Source organism: Chinchilla lanigera, unplaced genomic scaffold (genome assembly GCF_000276665.1).
Source record: "Chinchilla lanigera isolate Chin_1 unplaced genomic scaffold, ChiLan1.0 scaffold00029, whole genome shotgun sequence".
NCBI classification, from domain to species: Eukaryota; Metazoa; Chordata; class Mammalia; order Rodentia; family Chinchillidae; genus Chinchilla; species Chinchilla lanigera.
The window spans coordinates 13,605,007-13,624,997 of record NW_004955430.1 but is presented as its reverse complement, the minus strand read 5'-3'; the positions used below and the strand labels follow the sequence as shown (position 1 = coordinate 13,624,997).

Genomic DNA, 19,991 nt, shown 5'->3' with positions numbered 1-19,991 from the left:
CCTAACAGCTGCTTTGGAATTTATTCCGTCCGTTAGAAATTCAGTGTTCCAATTGGCCAGGCTCTGTGCTGGGTACTTCATCTACCCTGTCTCTCGTACAATACACTTTAAGTGGCAGCCACCAGTTTAGAATTCCTGTTTATCTGTATAAATTATTAAAACAAACACTTTGAAGTTTATATTTTAAACTCACTTTTCAAAAGGGCAAAATTTTGAAGTGAATATATCTTACTTTTCCAGTCTTTGTTAAGGAATAGTCACGAATGAGTATGTGTGTTTTCAAATTCACAAACTAGTAGTTTTGTGAATACATAGCTGTCCTGTGAATAGACCAAAGTGATCTCTAATGTTTTCTTTGTAGCTTACTGTTTGCAATTTCCTTTGTCAACACACTATGTACTGATAGAAACAAATATTAAAGAAGGAGGGAGAATTTTGTGAACTTTAATGACCTTATGTTACCTTATTTCTTTCTGTATTCAACACCTCTCTCAATGCTAAGTATTATATACTCAATGAACATATTTTAATTTGTTGATCTTAATGTTTTTTAATTTGTCAATAAATTTGGCATGGAAAGACTGTAACTCCTCTGAAATGAGATTAATTGATTAAGTGCTAGTTTATTGAAACTATATGTTATTATTTAGAATATAAAGTACAGAGTTTCAAATGCAAAACATATATTTCACCTTTTACATTCTTGACTCCTTGGAGACTTTCAAAAGCCTTCCTCAAATTAAGAATATTAGCCAGTGATATAGCTCAAGGGCATAAACACTTGCCCGGCAAGCCTGAGGTCATGAGTTCGATTCCAAGTACAAAAAAAAAAAAAAAGAATATTCACATTTTTAAAAGGGTGACATTCCAATTAATAAGACAACCCTAGTGATAAATGTTAACAACAAAAGAACTGTTTCACTGGTCTGGTAGGAATATCTACAAACTCATTTTATATTTTCATGCTTATTATTTAGACTATTTTATAGTGAAAAAATAATAAACATTTCTTCATAGCCTAAAGGCAAAATTTCTACTTAGAAAGTGAAGGGATGAAATTTTGTCTGGTATTTATTTTAATCTGCTTTCAGATGAAACATATTTGTCCATTTTGATTTTGCACTATTTGCAAATAGTTTTATTTTTGCTGAGCATATACTGCTTGACAAGAGTAAAGTATTTCAGGATTAATCTAGATTTTTAAAGCAGAAATATTAGTTAGAGATAATTTTTAAGAGGTAGTTTTCTTTCCCCTTCCTTCCTTCCTTTCTTCCTTCCTTCCTTCCTTCCTTCCTTCCTTCCTTCCTTCCTCCATCCCCCCCCCCACTCTTTATTTCTTTCAATGGGGTTTCACTATGCAGTTCAGGTTAGCCCTGGACTGACTTTGTAACCCAGGCTGACCTCAAACTCAGGACAATCCTCCTGCCTCAGCTTACCCAGTGCTGAGATTATAAGCACGTGCCTCTACATCTGGAAAGAGACTGTTTTAATATGTACCTCAGTTTTAGTTGTATGTATTTGGAGGCCAGCAACAATTTTAGAGTAAAGTCATTCGATATTTCACTTAGACTCATAAATGTTAGCATTCATAACATCCTGGCGCCACAGGGTGAAAGTTCTTCTGGAAGTGTACTCTGAGTATATTGAGAGTGTCTTTGGGAACACTACCTATGAGGTGTGAGAGATTCAGAATCTGGAAGAGAAAGGAGTAGTACAGTGATCTAGTCATATTAGCACTGAAATAAAACTTGAGAGTGTTCTGCCTCAAGGCAAGGAGGCCAACTATTTAACTCCTACAGTAACCAGTTGTTTCCTGGGAATGCCAAACCCTTTCCTCTGAGTGTCTTCCCTTTGGCCCACACCAGTTGATGAAAAGAATTTTAGGTGAGGGCCATCAGCTACCACCATTCCAAGCAGCTGGCCCAATTAGTGCCTTAGTTCCAAAATGGGATCTGAGAAGCACACCACAGTATCCACGACACCTGGATTTGTGTAACAAGTGGGCAGAGAATATGCAGTCACATATTCTCTGCTTTCCTGCAATCTTATTATAGATCTTTTCAAACAGGGGGGAGGAGATGTGGTCAAATATTTCCCCCAACTTTCCAAAGTTATGTGACTCTTGTCTGATGTTTTTATCACCTCTGAAAAAAATTCTAGTTGCAATATTGAAGAGAGGGCTTGGGAGAGAGAAGTGTATTAAATTTATCTAGTAATCAAATCAACATATTTTTATCTATTGTATTTCACATTGTACTAGATAAAAGTAAGCTTGAGCTATTCCTTAACTTCTTTGGCTATTCTGGGCCAGAGGAGGACTTAAAATAATTGCACAATACATTCCTGCTCCATTGCATGCTTATAGTTATAAGAATGGAATGTTTCTGTAAATGCGGCATAAACAGCTAAAGATTTTATCAGCTTTATTTTTTCTCTACGTGACGTCTTTTTAGGCCTTACCTGATTTGGTGGATCTTAGGATCAAATGATGTATTAGATGTATATTAATCTATTTATGCATAACATACATGAAAACAATTTAAATTTTTTATTAAAGCTCCCTATTATCTATGGACATGTTAAACCACATCACTGATTCCATGCAAAATGTATTTTACTTCTCAGTTTTCTAAAGAGCCACCAACCAAATGTTTATTTTGATTCTTTAAGTTTTTATGGTAGAGAAACTTTTAGCAATACAAACCTCACTGCAGGCCTATCACTGAGGTTTTATGGATGCCCCATCTAGAATAGGTTATACACCCTACTCACCACTACGGGATGAACAATAAAAGAAGTTTATGGTGTGCTCTGGACAACGTAGGCTTGCTATATTTTGCTTTTATCTCTGTTTGTTTTAACATCTGTCCTCTACTTCCTGCTTTGTGCTTTTTAAAACTCGGCTTGCTGATTTGAACTTCACTTGTTGGCCTTGTTCTTGTTGAGGAATATTGATGGAGGGAAGTTAAAACAGTGAGAATAATACTGCTTTTTTGTTAATTTGGCTCCAGCTGATTTTTTACCTGGGAGCAGGAGAGCTGATGGTTCTTGTGAGTAGTTAATTAAACCCTGTGCTGATGGCTTCTGTTGTAGGCATTCAGTCACCCACCTTGTTAGCAGATTCTCTGCCCAGCAGGGGTAGACTTATCCCTGGGGAATCATTTCTGAATGTTTACTTTGTACTCCGGGAACTGACTGAGGGCAGGATGATGGTCCATGTGCACCTGACCAGAGAGCCGCTCCTGAGTTTTGTAAAGATAATTTGTCTGGGGCCTCACTCTACTTTGTTGTAAAAATGAGCTGGCTGGCAAGGAAGTGGCACAGACATGAACTTACCTTCTGCCTTTAACCTCCTAGAGTTCTGTTCTGTGAGAAAGGAAAAATCTCACTGCATTTTGTTTTCCTAATGTTTCTTGGATTCTCACCAGCAGGTCTTTACAGTCTGTTGCTTGCCTCTCAGATTAGAAGAGTACTGGCATATTTTAACAGTTTCTTAGGATTCACACAGCCTTTAATTAACAGCAAATTGATGTTTTGGAATGTTATCAAAATAGGGGAGACAGAACACTGAGACTGAGCTTCTATCCTTCCAACTTTTGCACATACTAGAGTCCCAAAATGGGACAGAAGTGTGTGCTTCTTTGCAAACAGTGTGCCTTTGAAGGGGGTGTCTGTTGGGGTAACATTCCTGCTGCCTGCTCATTAGTGCCCATCTAAGTTCCACCTACTTATGGCTGAGGTGGTGACAGGCAGTTACTGGATGCTAAAAGCTGCAGGGCTGCAAAACCGCTTAGGAATGCTTTGCTTGTAGCACTGGGTTTGCATAGTTTTAATCCTCTGGTTCCCAGGGCCGTCAGGTACAGCTGCCTATGTTTGTGGTTAAGATTGTGTTCTGTGCCAGAGTCATGTCGTCTTACTGCCAGAGTTTTGGATTGGTGGAAAACAACAGTTCTGCTAAATAACCACTCAGATGTGAAGCATATTCTGAGCAGATTAGTCCTCAAAGAGGGAAAAGCAAGCAAAGGAGGGGATTTCTGTTCTGACTCCAGAGATTTTGGTTCCAGATTTGCTGCTGACCCAATCCAGAACTTTAGGCGGGGGGGGGGGGAACCAAACATTGTGAAATTTGACTGTACTTACATAACTAGATAGTTACAATCTAAGGCAAAGAATCAGCTCCAGTATCTCCTGCTGCCTAATGGTAAATGCACTGATTGGCCGATTCTCAGTTAAGGAAACAGACTCCATGTAATGCTTTTTCCAGTGACCCACAAAGCTGGCCTTTTTGCCTCAACAGAGACTGTGGTGTTTTTTTCCATGCCTGGTGTCCCTAATTGCTCCCTTTGCTGTTGTCTGTCTAGGTGGTACATGCCAGAGTCCTGCTCTCCCAGCCCTGGTCCGTACACCAGCCCCTCCTTTGCAACCATCGCTGGATATTAAACCGTTTCTTCCCTTTCCTCTTGACACTGCAGCTGCAGTCAACCTCTTCCCTAATTTTAATGCGGTAAGTACCACAGCCAAATCTGCGTGACCAATAGGTGCTGGAAAACCTTATAGGCCAGGGGTGTTCCAGTTACTGTTTCCGTTTTCTTATACTGTTTATTCTGCGTTTTATCTGAAAGCTTTGGTAAAGCTAATTGTCCACCTGGTGAGGTGAAGCGCCCAGAGCCAAGTTCCTTAAAAGGAAAATGTAAAGAGATTTGATCATTCTGGCTTGATCATGAGTTGATGTTGCCCCTTGAGTGACTTCTGGGTAACACCAGCAACTCTGTAATTCTTTTTTGAAATTTGTAAAATGATAATTTAATATATTTATTAGAGAGAACATTGAAATTCAAGTACATATCTAGAAAATTAAATGTTTTCCCTTTTTATGTAGTCTAATTTAATTTTCAAATCTAATATTTCTTTTCTCATTTACTAAAGAGGACTCTGACAATGACAATAGTGATAGATTTTATGTACACAGTGCCTTTTTCCTCTTTAATTTCAAACAACTTGGCTCCAGTACGAAAATTTTTAATATTTTGTTCCTTCCCGTCCAGTCATAGTTGGGTCAAGGCTTTCTTAAAGTGTAGTATTTCTTTGGGCTTTGTCAACAGCCTTCTCAGTGCAAACTTATTATCTGGCTTGTATTTTCACTTTTAAGATATCTTTGTAAGGTAGCTCACTCATTATATGCACCATAATTCCCTTCTGTGTAAGCTCTGACTGTACTCTTAGCATGGAAATTAAAATAAGGTTGAAAGGTTAGAAAGAAGTAAGTGACCTTTCTTTCAAATATTGCATTCAGTTTACAGGGGTTATTGTAATGCAGATCTGAGCTTATCAATGATGTGTCAAACCAATCAAAGCAAAGAGGATTAAGAAGAGAGGTCATTGAATTTCCAGTAATCTAAGTAATACTGCTTCCTTGTTGCAACATTCTGTCCTCCTAATGAATAATAATAATAAAATAAATCTATCCACAAGTAAATCATTCTTTAGAAGACTGAAGCAGACCTTTTCTTTAATAGTACTTCATCGCAGGGAATTCGGACATGCCAGTAAGATAGAACATTAATGTACTTGCAACAAAGAAAAATGAAACAATCAGTTTGCTTTCTGAGAGAAGAGTAATTTTTCATAGGAACTTTATTTTGGAAGAGATAGGGTAAAATAGAGCAACATCAAGAGCATAATGCAGGTTTCTAATCCGAGGTGTTTCAATAAGCATAGAGAAAAACTTGCTCAGCATCAAATTCCCTCATTGTCAGATATGATGACACTGATGTCCCCTGGGATTCTTTCTTCTGAATTCCTTCTCTGTTACTCAGTTAAGTGGCTTTCTGGTACAGCCTTGCTCCCCGGTACCTGGGGGATAATCCATCTTGTACTCTACCTGGTGTGGAAGACCCCTGGGCATCCTGGCACTTAGGTCCCATGTCAGCTTTAAAGCACTGAGGTGAAAATTTTGGGGATTTAAAACAAGGCTGGGTTTCAAATGTTCTATTTGCCCTTTGGGAAAAATTAAAAGCAAAGTTCTTAATTTGATTGACAGTGAGGATTATTTGTCATGAGACAGAGATGAGAGATATGCTGAGCTGGGTAACTCTAAGGAAATGTCTTTACCTTTAATTAAAAGGAGTGGACCTGATAATCTCTTTCTTCAGGTCTTATACCATTTAAATGTGAGGTGTGCATGTGTGTGAGTGTGTGTGTGTATGTATGTGCATTCGCACACGTGTGCAGACAAAAGCAGCATTATAGATGATGAAGCAGGACTCTGTAGTTACACTCACTAAAAATGCCAGAACTGCCTCTTTTAGTTAGTATGATCTTGTGTAGATCATATATTTTCCATGTACCTCAGTAACTTCATCCATAAAATGGAACTAATAATAAACTTTATAGATATAATAATTAAATTACTACATAATTTCAAACAAGGGTTAGCATAAAATAAGCACTATTTGTGTAACAGGTATCATGTTCATAAGTAGCTTGTTAACCCTTCTGAATTTCACTGTGGCAGTTCATGGATCGCAAAGGTCCACCTGGCTAGATTCTTCTTCTCACCTGGATTTTGACTTTGCTACTTACTATTTCTTCCACTAAATACGTGAGGCTGTCTCTTATTACAACTATTATTTTCTCCTTGGTTATTTCCTTTAAGTGGTGGCCAATCTAAGCCAGCTGACGATTGAGCCTCTCCTTGCTTCCAAATAAGTAAGTCATTGGAAAACCAATAATCATGTGGCTTTGGACTTAGAATTAGGGAATGCTGTAGTTTAAGTATGAAGTGTCACCCAAAGAGTCATGCATTGACAGTTTGATTACCAATGCAGTGATGTTTTGAGGTGGGACTTAGAGAGGTGAGCAGATCATAAAGGTGCAACCATATAAATGGATTAACCCATTGATATGTTCATAGTTGAATGGCCTATTAGGAGGTAGGGCCCATGTGGACAAAATAGGTCACTGGAAGGGTGTCTTTCAGAGGTATATATTGTCCCCCAGTGTTCCTCTCTGGTTCTTTCCTTTCTGCTGTGCTTCCTGGCTACCATAAGACATCTGTATCACATCATCCGCTATGATGTTCTGCAGCTCAGAGCAATGTAACCAGCCAATTATGTATTGAAATGTCTGATACAGTGAGCCAAGTAACTCCTTCCTCTTTTAAATTATTTCTAGATGTTTTATCACAGTGACATAAAGCTGTAACAGAACAACATAGGGTACCTCTTTAAGCAACTCAGACCACAAGTTTAGAGTATATGAAATGTAATATGTTATTGCTATAGATGGATTTCTTGTATAAGAAAGCTCATTCCACCACTCTGGAGGGAAAGCCAACCTAATTTTGCTCCATAAAGTGCTAAAGCCCTGGATTCTAACAGGCCATCTGTCCAGCTTTAGGTGGAAAGCTTCTTGGGTCATCAGGTTATTTGTTTACATAAGCATTCACAAAATGTTCTCCACACTGTGGTTAGCACAGTCCTTTGTGCACTCAGCTATTTCTTTGCCGTGCTTCGGATACACAGGCATAAAAGGCTGTCAGTGCTCCTTCCTGCCTGGATCCATCACTAAGCTCCTACTTCACTGCAAGGTAGTGAGGAGCCACTCTGCCACCAAACCACTTTCCCGCATCTAATATTTCTGAGATAAAGTCCACGAGGATCAGAGATTGTCTGCTTGTTACATTTCTCCACTCAGGCTATGAAGGTAGAAACATCTATTTGGAGTACCGTGTGGCTAAAAGGGGCAGGCACATATTAAAAACATGTTCTTGCAAGATGGAATATATGAAAGCATAAATGAATTTCTCTGATTATTGTCCTGCAAGGGTATAAACTCTTAAGTTTGAGTCTGGGTCAGTAAAAATGAGGAAGGGTCTGTGAAAATAAGCATAGTGAGGAGGGAAAGAAAACATACAGAGTCAGGTGGTATAGGTAAGGAAGAGGATATGCATCAAAATTATTAGGGCCTTTTAGTCTCCTGGAAGCTAAATTTTAGAAGATCACAACAATGTTTATTTTCTGCCCCGGGGAAGGTGGTACACTAGGGAGTCCAGGAGCTTTCACAGAAGAGAATATTCTCTTTGAACTCTGTGTTAGTTGCTTTTCTCCTTTGCTGAAACAAAATACCCAACACCCAAAGTTAAAGTAGGAAAGGTTTATTACAGTTTATGGTTTATAGAGGTTTTAGTTCATACTTGGCTGTGTGCAAGGCAGCGTAGCCTGACAGAGGGGCATCACCGAAGACCAACAGTTCAATGCGGGCAGAAGGCAGCACAGCAGCAAAGGTGCAAGCAGCAAGGGACCACAGCACCTCTCTTTCTGTCCCTTATATTTTACCCAGGCTACCTGCCCGCAGAGTGGATAGCACTCTCACCCAGGAGGGTCTTCCCATAATCCACTCCCAGAACTATGCCATCCCAGTCAGTGGACTAAGTATGTACCCTGATCCCAGCATGACACACTCTAGATCCAGCCGCCTCTGAAAAGCCCTGCCTATGACCAAATAAAGGTTTTTGGGATACATCTAGACACAAGCCATAACAAACTCCTTCAGTACCCTTTAACCTACCCTTCAATCTCATAATTGAAGCTTGAGTTTCAATTCTTCAAAAAATTACAGTCCCAGGGATCCCATCTTGAGTCTCTACTTACTGAACAAAAGCAAACCTGGAAGCAGATAGATAATGTGTAGGAAATAAATGGTAAGAAATGATATGAGCTTTCTCCATTCAATCTGTTGCTAATTTATTAAGTACTGGCTACGTTCCAGGAATAACAATAACAAGGATTATATTATAACCCTTCCTATGATATTAATTCAGTTTGTAAAAGAGAAGTTGATGAACAAGGAAATATTTGTAAATATGAGAGCTTTGATAAAGAAAGATGGACAGAATAGACTGTCAGCTCTGTGATAACAGTGCGTGTCTGTGTGGTTGTCTTAGGGTCTGTGAGAAAAATAGAAACTATTCTTGCCATTCAAACAGGAAAGGATCTAATCTAAGGATTGAGGTTTGCATGAAACCTTTGTGGGTATTAGGTGAATGAAGTCAGGAAAGACTGTTGTTGGCTCCCGTTTTCTGCTTGCTGGAATGAAGTAAGGAGTTGCAGAAATGCAGAACATCCAAGCAAGTTCAGTCACTTTCATCCACATGCCATGAAATACCTCTCTTTGGTGTTGTGTAATAAATCTGCACCCTGCTGGCAGGGCAATGCAAACCTCAGTCTTCCAGACTCTATGATATGTGGGCAGGGTTGAGCAGTCCACAGAAGAATTTAACCAGTGGGAGAATGCAAAGAACTATGCAGAATCAGAAAAGCCTGAATGTGTCTGTAATCACAGACAGAATGCCCAGTGCAGTATACTGTGAAGTTAGAATAACTAAACATCTCTTAGCCTGTTATCAAGAGATGTAGGTATGTTTTTAAATGCTAGAGGTGTGTGCTGAGCATAGGCTTGGGAAAGACTTTGGAATGTTACTTGGAATGGGAACTAATCAGTAAAAAATGAAGACTAGTGAGGTCTCACAGAGGGAAAAGAGGAAAAGGGAAGGTGAATAAAGAGAAAGTTTGCTTCACATAGCTCTAGCTAATAGTTCTCAACATTACAAAAGTAGTATGGAAAAGTTGGAGCTGCTGTTCCTCTGTACAGTATGATTTCCTTGTGGACTCAGGGAAAGGAAGCAAATGCAGCGAAATGTGAGGAGTTAGCAAATGAAGAAATGGAAAGAGAGAGGGAAGGAGAAAAGGGGAGGGAGAAGGAAAGAGAGGCAGACAAAGCTGAAAACCTAGCACCTGGCTCTGCTCCAGTTCAAGCTCTCTTCTCACTTCCCAGAAGTACTAACTCCTGGAAATTTGACTGTAATGTTCGTTTCGATTCTACCCTACAATTTTAGAAGTGTTATCAGTTGAGGAGTAGGAAAGTGGAGTTTATGTTACGTGTAGCAGTGTTTCTTATAAATCACAGGGAAATCCTGTTAAAATTCAGGTTTTGAATCAGAAGTTCTTAAGCAGGGCCTGAGATTTTGAAGCTACATAGGAGGAGGGATGAAAAGCTGGGAACAAGGTTAAAAACCTAAGTAGTGTTTAGGAGAATATTTTCTCATTCATTCAATAAATATTTGCTGAGGACTTACTGTGTGCCAGGCATTTATTAGTTTCAGCAATTCCTGCAGCTGTAGAAGTTACTGCATGGTGTTTATGTTATAGGAGTCTGGCACAGAACAAGGGAAATTTGAGGGATCTGTAGGTGTGGTTGTACCTCAGTTATGATCCTTCTGTAGTTGTAATTTAGCTTCCATAAATAATGCTGACCTCGTGTTGAAGTAATGTTGTTCTAGTTTTATTTTATAGCTGATTTTTATTGAGAGCTTACTATATTCCAGTCACCTAGCATTTAACTTGCATTCCAACTGGTTAAAGGCTAAGATGTTTCCCTGAAACTTTTAAAGTTTTTGTGTGTCATGAGCTTAAAAGTATTGCTGAGAAAAATACATGCAAGAACATTGCACTCGTATTTATTTGATGGTTTCTCTATTCTACAATTATTACAGTTCTATTGAGTAAATTTCAGAACTGAAAGTAATGCCTACTAAACATACCTATAGTAAATATAATAGAGTATGAACAAGAAAAGCTAACTGATATCTCACAGATTTGCTTAGTGGGCATTTATCAGGCACTGGCTATTGTAAACAAAAGAATTATGACAATAATAATAGTGACAACAATAATAATAGTGAAAAGAGCAAGAAGAGAGAAAGGAAAGGAAAAGAGTGGGAATGGTTGTTTCTATGCAGTTGATTTATTCACCCTTTATACACTCTTCTCTAAGCAACGAGTAAAACATGGGGATGTTGAAATCCTACATTAGAGAGTAAGCCTTAGCAGGAAGAAACCCTGTGTACGCTGTTTTCTCCAACTATTAAAAGACAGAGTAGGTTAGCAAAATCATTCTCTAAAGAACTATACATAATGTTCAAATGAAGTCTTTTGAAAGATGTTGCTTCCTGAATTCAAACGAAAGAGGGATTGCTGAGAGGTTCCCAAAGAAAGCAAGATGGCAAAAGTTAAGGTTTGGTTTGGGATCTGAGATCAGTTCCATATTTCTTTGCTAAGGTAACCGTGTAAAACAGAATCTAGGATGTGGTAAAGTCCACACACATTTCTTCTCCTCACAAGGAATGTAATTATTATGAATTGCAAATATGTTCTAATTATTTTTTAATTAAGAGCTTTAAAAATAACCACAAACCCCCACACATTTCTTCAATTTGTTAGTATAGCTATGGATACAGGTAAATTGGTAGATACAAAGAAAAATACATTATTAATATTATTATATTATTATTATTAATAATATAATAGAAGAGACATTATTAATAGAAGAGACATAACCATAATGTTTGTACCATAAGAAACAATTAGTGGAAGTGTCTGAATAACAAAATAAAAACCTCAAGCACTCACTGATCCTTACATTAAATTGTATCTAACAGAATTGTTAATTTCTGTAAATATTAGGAAACATAAGCAAGGGTAGCACTCAGCTAGCTATTTCACATGCATAATTTTATGTTGGCTCGTGTTTGCTCTGAGTATATAAGAGGACAAATAACCCAGAGGTTGTTTATAGAATATTCTGTGGACTCAGTCTTCTATAATATTTATCAGTTACTTCATGTGGGACCCAAAGGGCTTCAGAGTGATAAAGTGAAGTACTTTAGAACTTCAGATTAAATGAGCTTCACATATAGAAATTATTTTACTGAAGTTTAAATGATCACTTATAGATAAAAATGATTCAAAATAAAAAAAATTCTAAGTCAGATTTTTGTTATCCTCAGACATATGTGCCTTACTATCTTCATTTCCTTTACCTTTAAAATGTAAATGCAGGTTGAGGGGCCCTATCTCAAAAATCCAAAATCTGAAAATTTTTGACTACTGATGTGACATTACATGGAATGGAAATTTCCATCAAATGGAAATCTCACACATAACCCAATGTGAGAGGTCACAGTTAAAATGCAGGAACAATACAAATAATGCCTAATTTGTAGGTATATATATAAAAAAAATCTGTTTATCTTTGGTCCCATCCCAAAGACATTTCATTATGTACATGCAAATATTTCAACCTCTGAAAATATCCAAAATTGGAAGCGTTTCTGAGCCCATGCATTTCAAATAAAGGGTAATCAACCTCTACTGCCATATTTACTAGCACACTTGTGTCCTTGCTTTTAAAAACATGTATTCTTCAAATTATTGTTCTTCTCTGTAATTCTCTATTTTGTTACCTGCTAGCCTACCATCCCTCGTCCAGTGACTGGGATTAAGGAAAGAGTGATTAACTATTTCCATTTGTTTTGTTTAGAGAGATATTAATTGAATTTAGTTTGCACATTAATAACTGCTCTTACCAAGTTTTTCTAACTGCTGCTGTCACTAAGGTATGTAGGTAGCAAGATTGAAATTATGGGGGAAAAACCAAGCTTGTTTGTGTCACAGCTGATAGACGGGTGGAAAATTTTCTGGCGAAACACGCTGTAGTAAATATGATATTGATTGCTAAGTTCCTTGTCCTCTGAAGACAGATGTAGGAGATTGCTACTTAGTTTTGTGCATTAACAGTTTCATATGTGAATAGCAAAAACCTCTATAGAAGCATATACTTATGAGGTCTTCTTTCATTATATGAAAGAAGTATATGCCTCATACTGAAACAAATATCTAAGCGCATTTACTGGCCCTTTCAGCTTTATATGAAAAGTTTGTAAACATGGAGCCAAATTATTGCAATGACCCTGAAGAAGAAAATGACTTGAATATAGAATATTCAGACTTGGAAAAAAAAGTCTAAAAAAGTGTGCAGTACACAAATAGTTTTCATTTTTAATACTTGCTCTTTGATTAGCTAATACATTTTTCTGTGACTCAGTAATTAAAGAAATAAAAAATATTTTCTTATTGCTCTGCTCTGGCTGTTTGGTACTCTTTTAAAAGTGGAGATCAATATAGTAAGTTATTTTTTATATCTTTTTTTTTTTTTTTTTTGGTTTTCTTCCGGTACTGGGAATCAAACTCACGACCTCTCAGTTGCCAGGCAGGGGCTGTGCCACTGAGCTAAATCCCCAGCCCCTGATTTTTTATATCTGTTGTTTTTAAAAAATTGAGGGATAATATATACACGCACACACACACATAACTTATGTGAACAAACTAATCATACTGAGATCAAATTTGCAAAATGTGTGTTTGATATTTCTTATTCTGACTTCTTTTACTGACTATAATTCTGGGCAAATAACGTGACTAGGTAAGAAAACATGTAGGCTTACAGCCCTTTGTGATCCAATAGCTCTTTTGGAGATCTCTGCTTCACACTTAGATGGAGAGATCTTATGACTGATAGAAAATTTTAGGGTTAACTTGTTTAGTTTCCAGTTCACTTACTTTATGGATAAACCTTAAATGATTAATTCAAGTTCCACAGTTAGCTGGGGAAAAGCTGAGGAACTCGTGACTTCTAGGTCTCGTGAGAACGCTAATCGTTAAATCATGGTATTATGAATTAAACTGTGGCTCTCAAAATGTCATTTGTTGAAGTTATAACTCCCATTGAATTAGAATGTGACCTTATTTGACAATATGGTCATTGAAGATGTAATTAGTTAAGAAAGGATCATTAATTGGGCCTTGATCCATCCTGGACATTATGAACAGTGTCCTTATAAAAAGGAGAAATTGGGACACAGAGATACCTGTAGAAGGAAGACATGTGGAGACACAGGTAAAATGCCTTCTACAGGCTAAAGGGACAGACTTGAACCAATCCTTCCACCAGCCCTCAGAAGGAACCAGCCCTACTGACATCTTGATTTAGGACTTCTTGCTTTCAGAACTAAGAGACAAGTTTCTGTTTAGCCCACCCAGTTTTTTTTTATATTGTTATAGCAACTTTAACAAGAAAAGGATTTTAGAACCGTGTGATCTTACACATACTTGCTGGAATCTCTTTTTCATTGTTTCTGATGACTGGTTCTGTAATCCAACTTTTTATGGGACTAAATCTAGTGATGGTAAATGATAGTAAATAAGCCTGGGGGTGAGTGACTTTGCTCCATCCTCATTTGCACTATAAGACAGTTCTGTGTTCAGAGCCATTTTAGGAGTCCTGTAACATCTATAAGCCCATACAGAATACATTGGATTTTTATTAAAAATTTATTGATCAATTAAATGACAAGGGCCATAAGACAGCACTTCTACACTCATGACATGTAAATCTAATTTCAGTAGAGCCCTGCATGTGACAGGTATTGTCTGAATTATATAGCTAAGGAAACAGAACTCTGAGAGATAAAATATTTGCATCAGAAGTCATAAGATGTAAACGACTGAATCCTGGATAGATTTCAGGCCCTGTGATCCAAGTGCAGGGTGATTTGGTTTGTGTCATAAGTGACCTCTTGTCTGTACATAGTGGTGGTTTGTGTAATCTGTTGTCAGGATGTTGGTGTACTGTGAGAGATAATTAAATAAATAACCTTTAACACTTCAGAAATTTAACTCCAAGAAAGCAAACGATTTCCTAGATTCAGGCAGTGCTTGGATGATTATGGTAAAGTTACCATATAAACATTTATGTTTTATATGCACTGTCATTGTCAGAAGAATAAATAACTACAAGTGGTGGTAAGTAAAAAAATGCATTCTTATTCTAGTAACAGTAGGTTTTTCAAAAAACAAATGTAAGCCCCATCTGTACCAGAAAAGATAAATAAGAAAACCAAAAAAAAACAAACAAAATAATCCTAAACTTGGAATCTGCAGGATTTGAGTTCTATGTTTAATACTTAATCTATAGCTAACAGTCAGTTCCTGAATCTGCATTTCCTCATTTGGGAAACTGGAATATTGGTCTCATACAAGTGACTAAACTTGCTGAAGGATAAAAGTGCCATAAAAATAATAGGCATTTGGAAGTCCATGGAATCACCGCTGTGGAATTGAGATCCTAATGGTCATTTTTTTGTAATTTCCCCAAGTTGATTCGCTTGTCCTTTAAATGGTTATACTCACTGTGCCCCACTCCTTTGCTAAAATTGGTAAGACAATGCTTTCACACAGCTAAAATCAGATGAAAGATTGACCTTCCCAGACTGTCATTAGGGGAAAGTTTTCTTTTCCACACCTTCCTGCCAAAAGAAATGCGAAGCGCAATGTTAGTGCTATTCCTTATCACCCTTGGTCAAAGGAATGAGAAGCTTTGCCAGGAACTGTGTTTGCTTCATGACTGTGCTTCTCAAAGTGTGGTTCACAGACCTGTATGGGTCCAAGAATGTTTTCCTGTGATGAAGGAAGGACAGAAACTTTTTTTTTTTTTTGGTTTTTTTCCAGTATCAGGAATCGAACTCATGACCTTGCACTTGCCAGGCAGGCGCTGTACCCCTGCGCTAAATCCCCAGCCCCAACAGGGTAGAAATTGAAAGTAAACATTTCAGTTTTTATAACAACTTAGGGAGAAATTTCACATCTCTGGAAACTAATACAGAGTTATGACTGTATGTTGTATTTTTTATTTTTCCTCATAATTAATTTTCTTATATTATTTAAAATTGTTGGCCTGTGACTGATGGGAGCAGTGCTGGTCCTTTAGCAGACAAATGAGAAACTTTGCTTTTTAATATGTTAAGACTTTCAGGGTTCTACGGATTCTGTCACTAGCTAAAACATGAAGGGGACGTTCAAGCCTTTATTTAGGTAATTTCCACACTATAGGGTTGAGAGCTACACAGACATTTTAGGTCACATTTATTTAGCTCAACCCAGTTAGTTACCTTATCCTGAAGAAGTGTGACAGTGCCAGATGGGTCTCTCTGAAGCTCACAATCAAGACAATACTTGAATCAAAAATAAAATAATTGCATTTTTTTCCCCTCAAAGCATAACCCTTATCCCAAATTTGGGCAAGGGGTAAAGTGATAAAATTAGTAGTTCTTGATTTTCCCTTTGTGAACACTTTAAGATGAAATTTATTTCAGGGCCCTTATCAGGGAATTTTAAGGAATGAAAATTTTAAAAAGTAATAATGTTTTAAGTTATTTTATTTTATACTTATGTTTAAGAAACTTTTTTCTTTTGATTTCCATACAGTATCCATGAGTTTAAAAAACAGAAACTAGAATATATTGGGAGTATTTTTAAAACAATTTCTTCAAGGAAATTGTAAAGAAATACATCAGTTTTAGGAGATCATTGTGTGCTCTTTAGAACATCTATGCCTACCTAATGTGTTCATGTTTTAATGACTTTTGCCACCTACTAAATTGCAAAGCAACATTCCCTGCTTTCTTATGAACATGGGAAGGAGGGATATATAAAAGAGACACACTCAATGCTTTCTGTTTTTTATACATAAAATTCGTGTATGCATATAGTTGGTGCTATGAGGAAACTGTCCCCCTTCCTCAGATAATCCTACCTATCTTTTAAAGTAAACAATAAGCTGAACATGGTGGCCCTCACCTGCACATTAGAACAGAGGCTGAGACAGGAATATGACAAGTTGGAGCCCAGCCTGGACAACTTAGTGACTTAGAAAGATTGCCTCAAAATTTAAAAATTAGAAAAGGCTGGAGATGTAGTCAGTGTGAAGGCCCTGGGTTCAATCCTTAGGACTACTCATCATACAATAGAAAAAATTACCTGAAATACTAATTTGATTTTCAGAATCAATTTAATTAGCTCTTATCCATCTTATACATTCTTTTGACATATGCACTTTGGTTTTTAAGATCCTCATATGGAACGAAGCAAAGACATAGAGAATTATTTTGAGCTTGGAGGAGAGAGAGAGGGGGTAAAAACAGAGAGAAAGAGAGAGACAGAGAGAGAGAGAGAGAAGGAGGGAGAAATACATATATTGATGTAGGTATGCGTGCTTCTGTCTGTGGTTGATCCATGGTTTAAAATATTAAACACAAGTGTCTAGAAAACCTTGCATATGACTTGCATATGTGTATCAAAATACTTGGTTCAAAAATGTTTCTATTAGCAAAAACTTATCCAGTATAACCTGCAGTGGGTATGTGTGCATGTGTCAAGTTGCAAAATGATGTTAAAAGATGTATGAAGTAATCGTTTTACATGTACATATGTGGTGTTGGATGAATGAAGCATAAGTCACAGAATGCATATAGAGTTATAACAGATGTGCCTGTGTGTGTACTTTTAAATCATGGAGCAGGGAGGGAGATACTGAAATTGATTTCTACTGTAAGCGACATGGGCCGGAAGGCCACACATCAAATGTGTTTCAGATGGTTTTCAGGGATAAGTGAGAGACAGTAGGACTGGTGCAGGGATAATGGAAACGTCAACATTTCCGTAATGCTCAAGTTTTGTTATTTTATTTTATTTTTTTTACTTTTTGTTTTTTTCCGGTACTGGGAATCGAACTCACAAGGTCACGCTTGCCAGGCAGGCGCTGTGCTGCTGAGCTAAATCCCCAGCCCCGGTTTTGTTATTTTAAAGTAGAACTATTTGAAACAAAAATGAGTTGATAATACATTTATGACCAGTTCATGGTTGTTTAGTATATTGTTATGTATATTTGTATTTAAAGGAATTTTTTTCAAATTTTATAACTCGCAGATATCTTTAATAAAATACTTAACTGCAGCATATGCTGCCTATAACATAGTATCAGTTAGAGCAGAGATGATATTAATACTTAGCCATGACAGCTTCGAACAGTACTTTGTATTTTCTTACCCACATGCCACCACTCTGGTAGTCTGCATGTGATCGCTATGCTCTAGAAGTCCCATGGAAAGGTTGATGCATTGATTCTTGCCCCTTTCTACTGCTTAGAAATGATTGGATAGTCAACCTGAAAACATGTGGATATGTTTGGCACTCTGCATCAAATTACATTCAAATTTGCTCATTAAAAGGCATTATCATTTCCTTTAAACACTTACACAGTCAGTGAAAGTAATTAATGAAATTTCTGGTTTTTATTAATTTCTAGTTATGTCAATATCTGCTGTTGTGGATCCTGAGTGAGATACTGCTCTAGCTTGCATTAAGTTAGTTGGTTACTGTTTTTTTTTTTTTTTTTCTGTATTGGGGATTGAACCTAGGGTACTCATGAGCTATATTCCCAGCCCTTTTATTTATTTATTTGGAAACAAGATTTCACTAAATTGTTGCCCAGGCTGGCCTCAAGCTTCTGATCTTTCTGCCTCAGCCTCCCAGGTAGCTGGGATCACAAGTGTTTGTTACCATGCCTGGCCTTGTGTTAAGTTTCATAATTAGTAAGAATGCTATTTTAGAGTCTTTGGAAAATTAATATTACCGTTTAAGCTCTGGCCTTTGAATATTTTTTAGAAATGGTCAACTTTATTTACACTTCATTAAAAACAGTTGACCTCGCTAGTGAATTTAAAATATCAAGTTGATACTTAATTTTCTATTGAAAGGTTCATATTTTTCAAGGAGTTGTTATAGTTTTTTTGTTTTTGTTTTTATTTTAAAGGGAAAAGAATGAAAACATAGTACCAAACACACATACATTTAGAGAATAACACAAAACAATAAAAACAATACAGAATTACAGACAAGGTGATAGAAAATTAACAGTAGTTGTTGTATTACATATTGATATCTTCAAATTGGATACACTGATAGACAAATATAGACATATAAGTTTGATCAAACACTTAAACATTAACTGTTTCTTTCAATAGAGCAATAAAAGTCAGTAGTACAATTATGCTAGCTATCTGTTGTAGTTTTTTAGATAAACACTAGCCTTTTAGGAAAAATGTAATTTTACAAGCAAGGGTCAAGGAACGTACCATAACATATCTATCATAGAACTCCTGGGTGAGGTTAAAGACTCCAATTTAAATTTGAAGTTGATTGACTGAAGCTGTCTGTACATTCACCTTGATATACAAGTGCCATCATTCTAAATAGTTTTAGCAGTGACCTAAAGGAACCATTCCCATCACCCATAAATACACATAAATAAACGAGGATGTTGTGCATAGTAGCAAAACAGCACCATTTTCCCCCCACACAACAGCATTTAGTGATCACAGGTGCATGTTGTAGTAAATCATATGAATGTATTCAGTTTTAGCTAAATGAAAATAACCCGAGTCACAACTTAATGAAAAAATTTTAGCCCTAAAATTGTTCTTCGCTTATTTTTAGACTTCAGATTGTTATGAGCTCAAAAACTTTTTTCTGCCAAAAATAAAAGTGTAAAAGCTAATATACTCCTGAAAAAGGAAAGCAAACTACATCAACAGCAGCAGGGAATTTTGAATAAATTAACTTTATTTGGTGTTGCAAAATAACTTTAACGGTATTCGAAGCTGATTACACTCCACTTGGTAAATGTTAACAAGTCCATAATGAGAAAAAAAAAATCGCAGTGTCTGGTATGTTTCAATGTAATTGGTTGCTAACTCCCTGAAAGTGTTGAAAATCCATGAGAGATGAGCGTGTTGAATTAGAGAGCCCACATTACTGTCAGAATCCTTTTGAAAGCATAAGACACTATATACCTATGTACATCATTCTAAGCTGCATGCAATTTGCGGATGCCTCTGAGCTGTTTATAGAGTCAAGTAAACTTGGGAGACCAAGCTGAAGAAAAATATCACAGGAGTAAAGAAAAATATTGCAAGTTGAATTTTGTTTCCTGAAATAATTTTCAAGCAGACAAAACATAAACTTTGTTTATATTCAATATGCAATTCCCCAGGTATCTGGGGGTGTTGGCTACATGTACTGTTCACATTATCCTTTTACTTCGGCTACCTTTCCAATATCTTCAGTGTGTGGAATGGACTGGGATTCCAGGACACCCCCCCCTTCTCATCATGACTTTGAATCTTCTTGCTGACTTCAGAATTTGATTGTATATATGTTAATTGGCCATATAATTCCTATCTGTTCTGCATTTAGTAT

At 36.9% G+C, this 19,991-nt stretch overlaps 1 protein-coding gene across 2 annotated transcripts in view; it reads left to right on the top strand.

Annotated features, from left to right (window-relative positions):
• The window catches only part of Znf385d (zinc finger protein 385D), a 303,956-nt gene that overhangs the window by 70,572 nt on the left and 213,393 nt on the right, over positions 1–19,991 (top strand). For both annotated transcript variants that reach the window (XM_005387469.2, XM_005387471.2), the window contains exon 2: positions 4,362–4,504. In XM_005387469.2, coding sequence (XP_005387526.1) covers positions 4,362–4,504 — 143 coding nt within the window. The remainder of the gene's footprint in view (positions 1–4,361; positions 4,505–19,991) is intronic.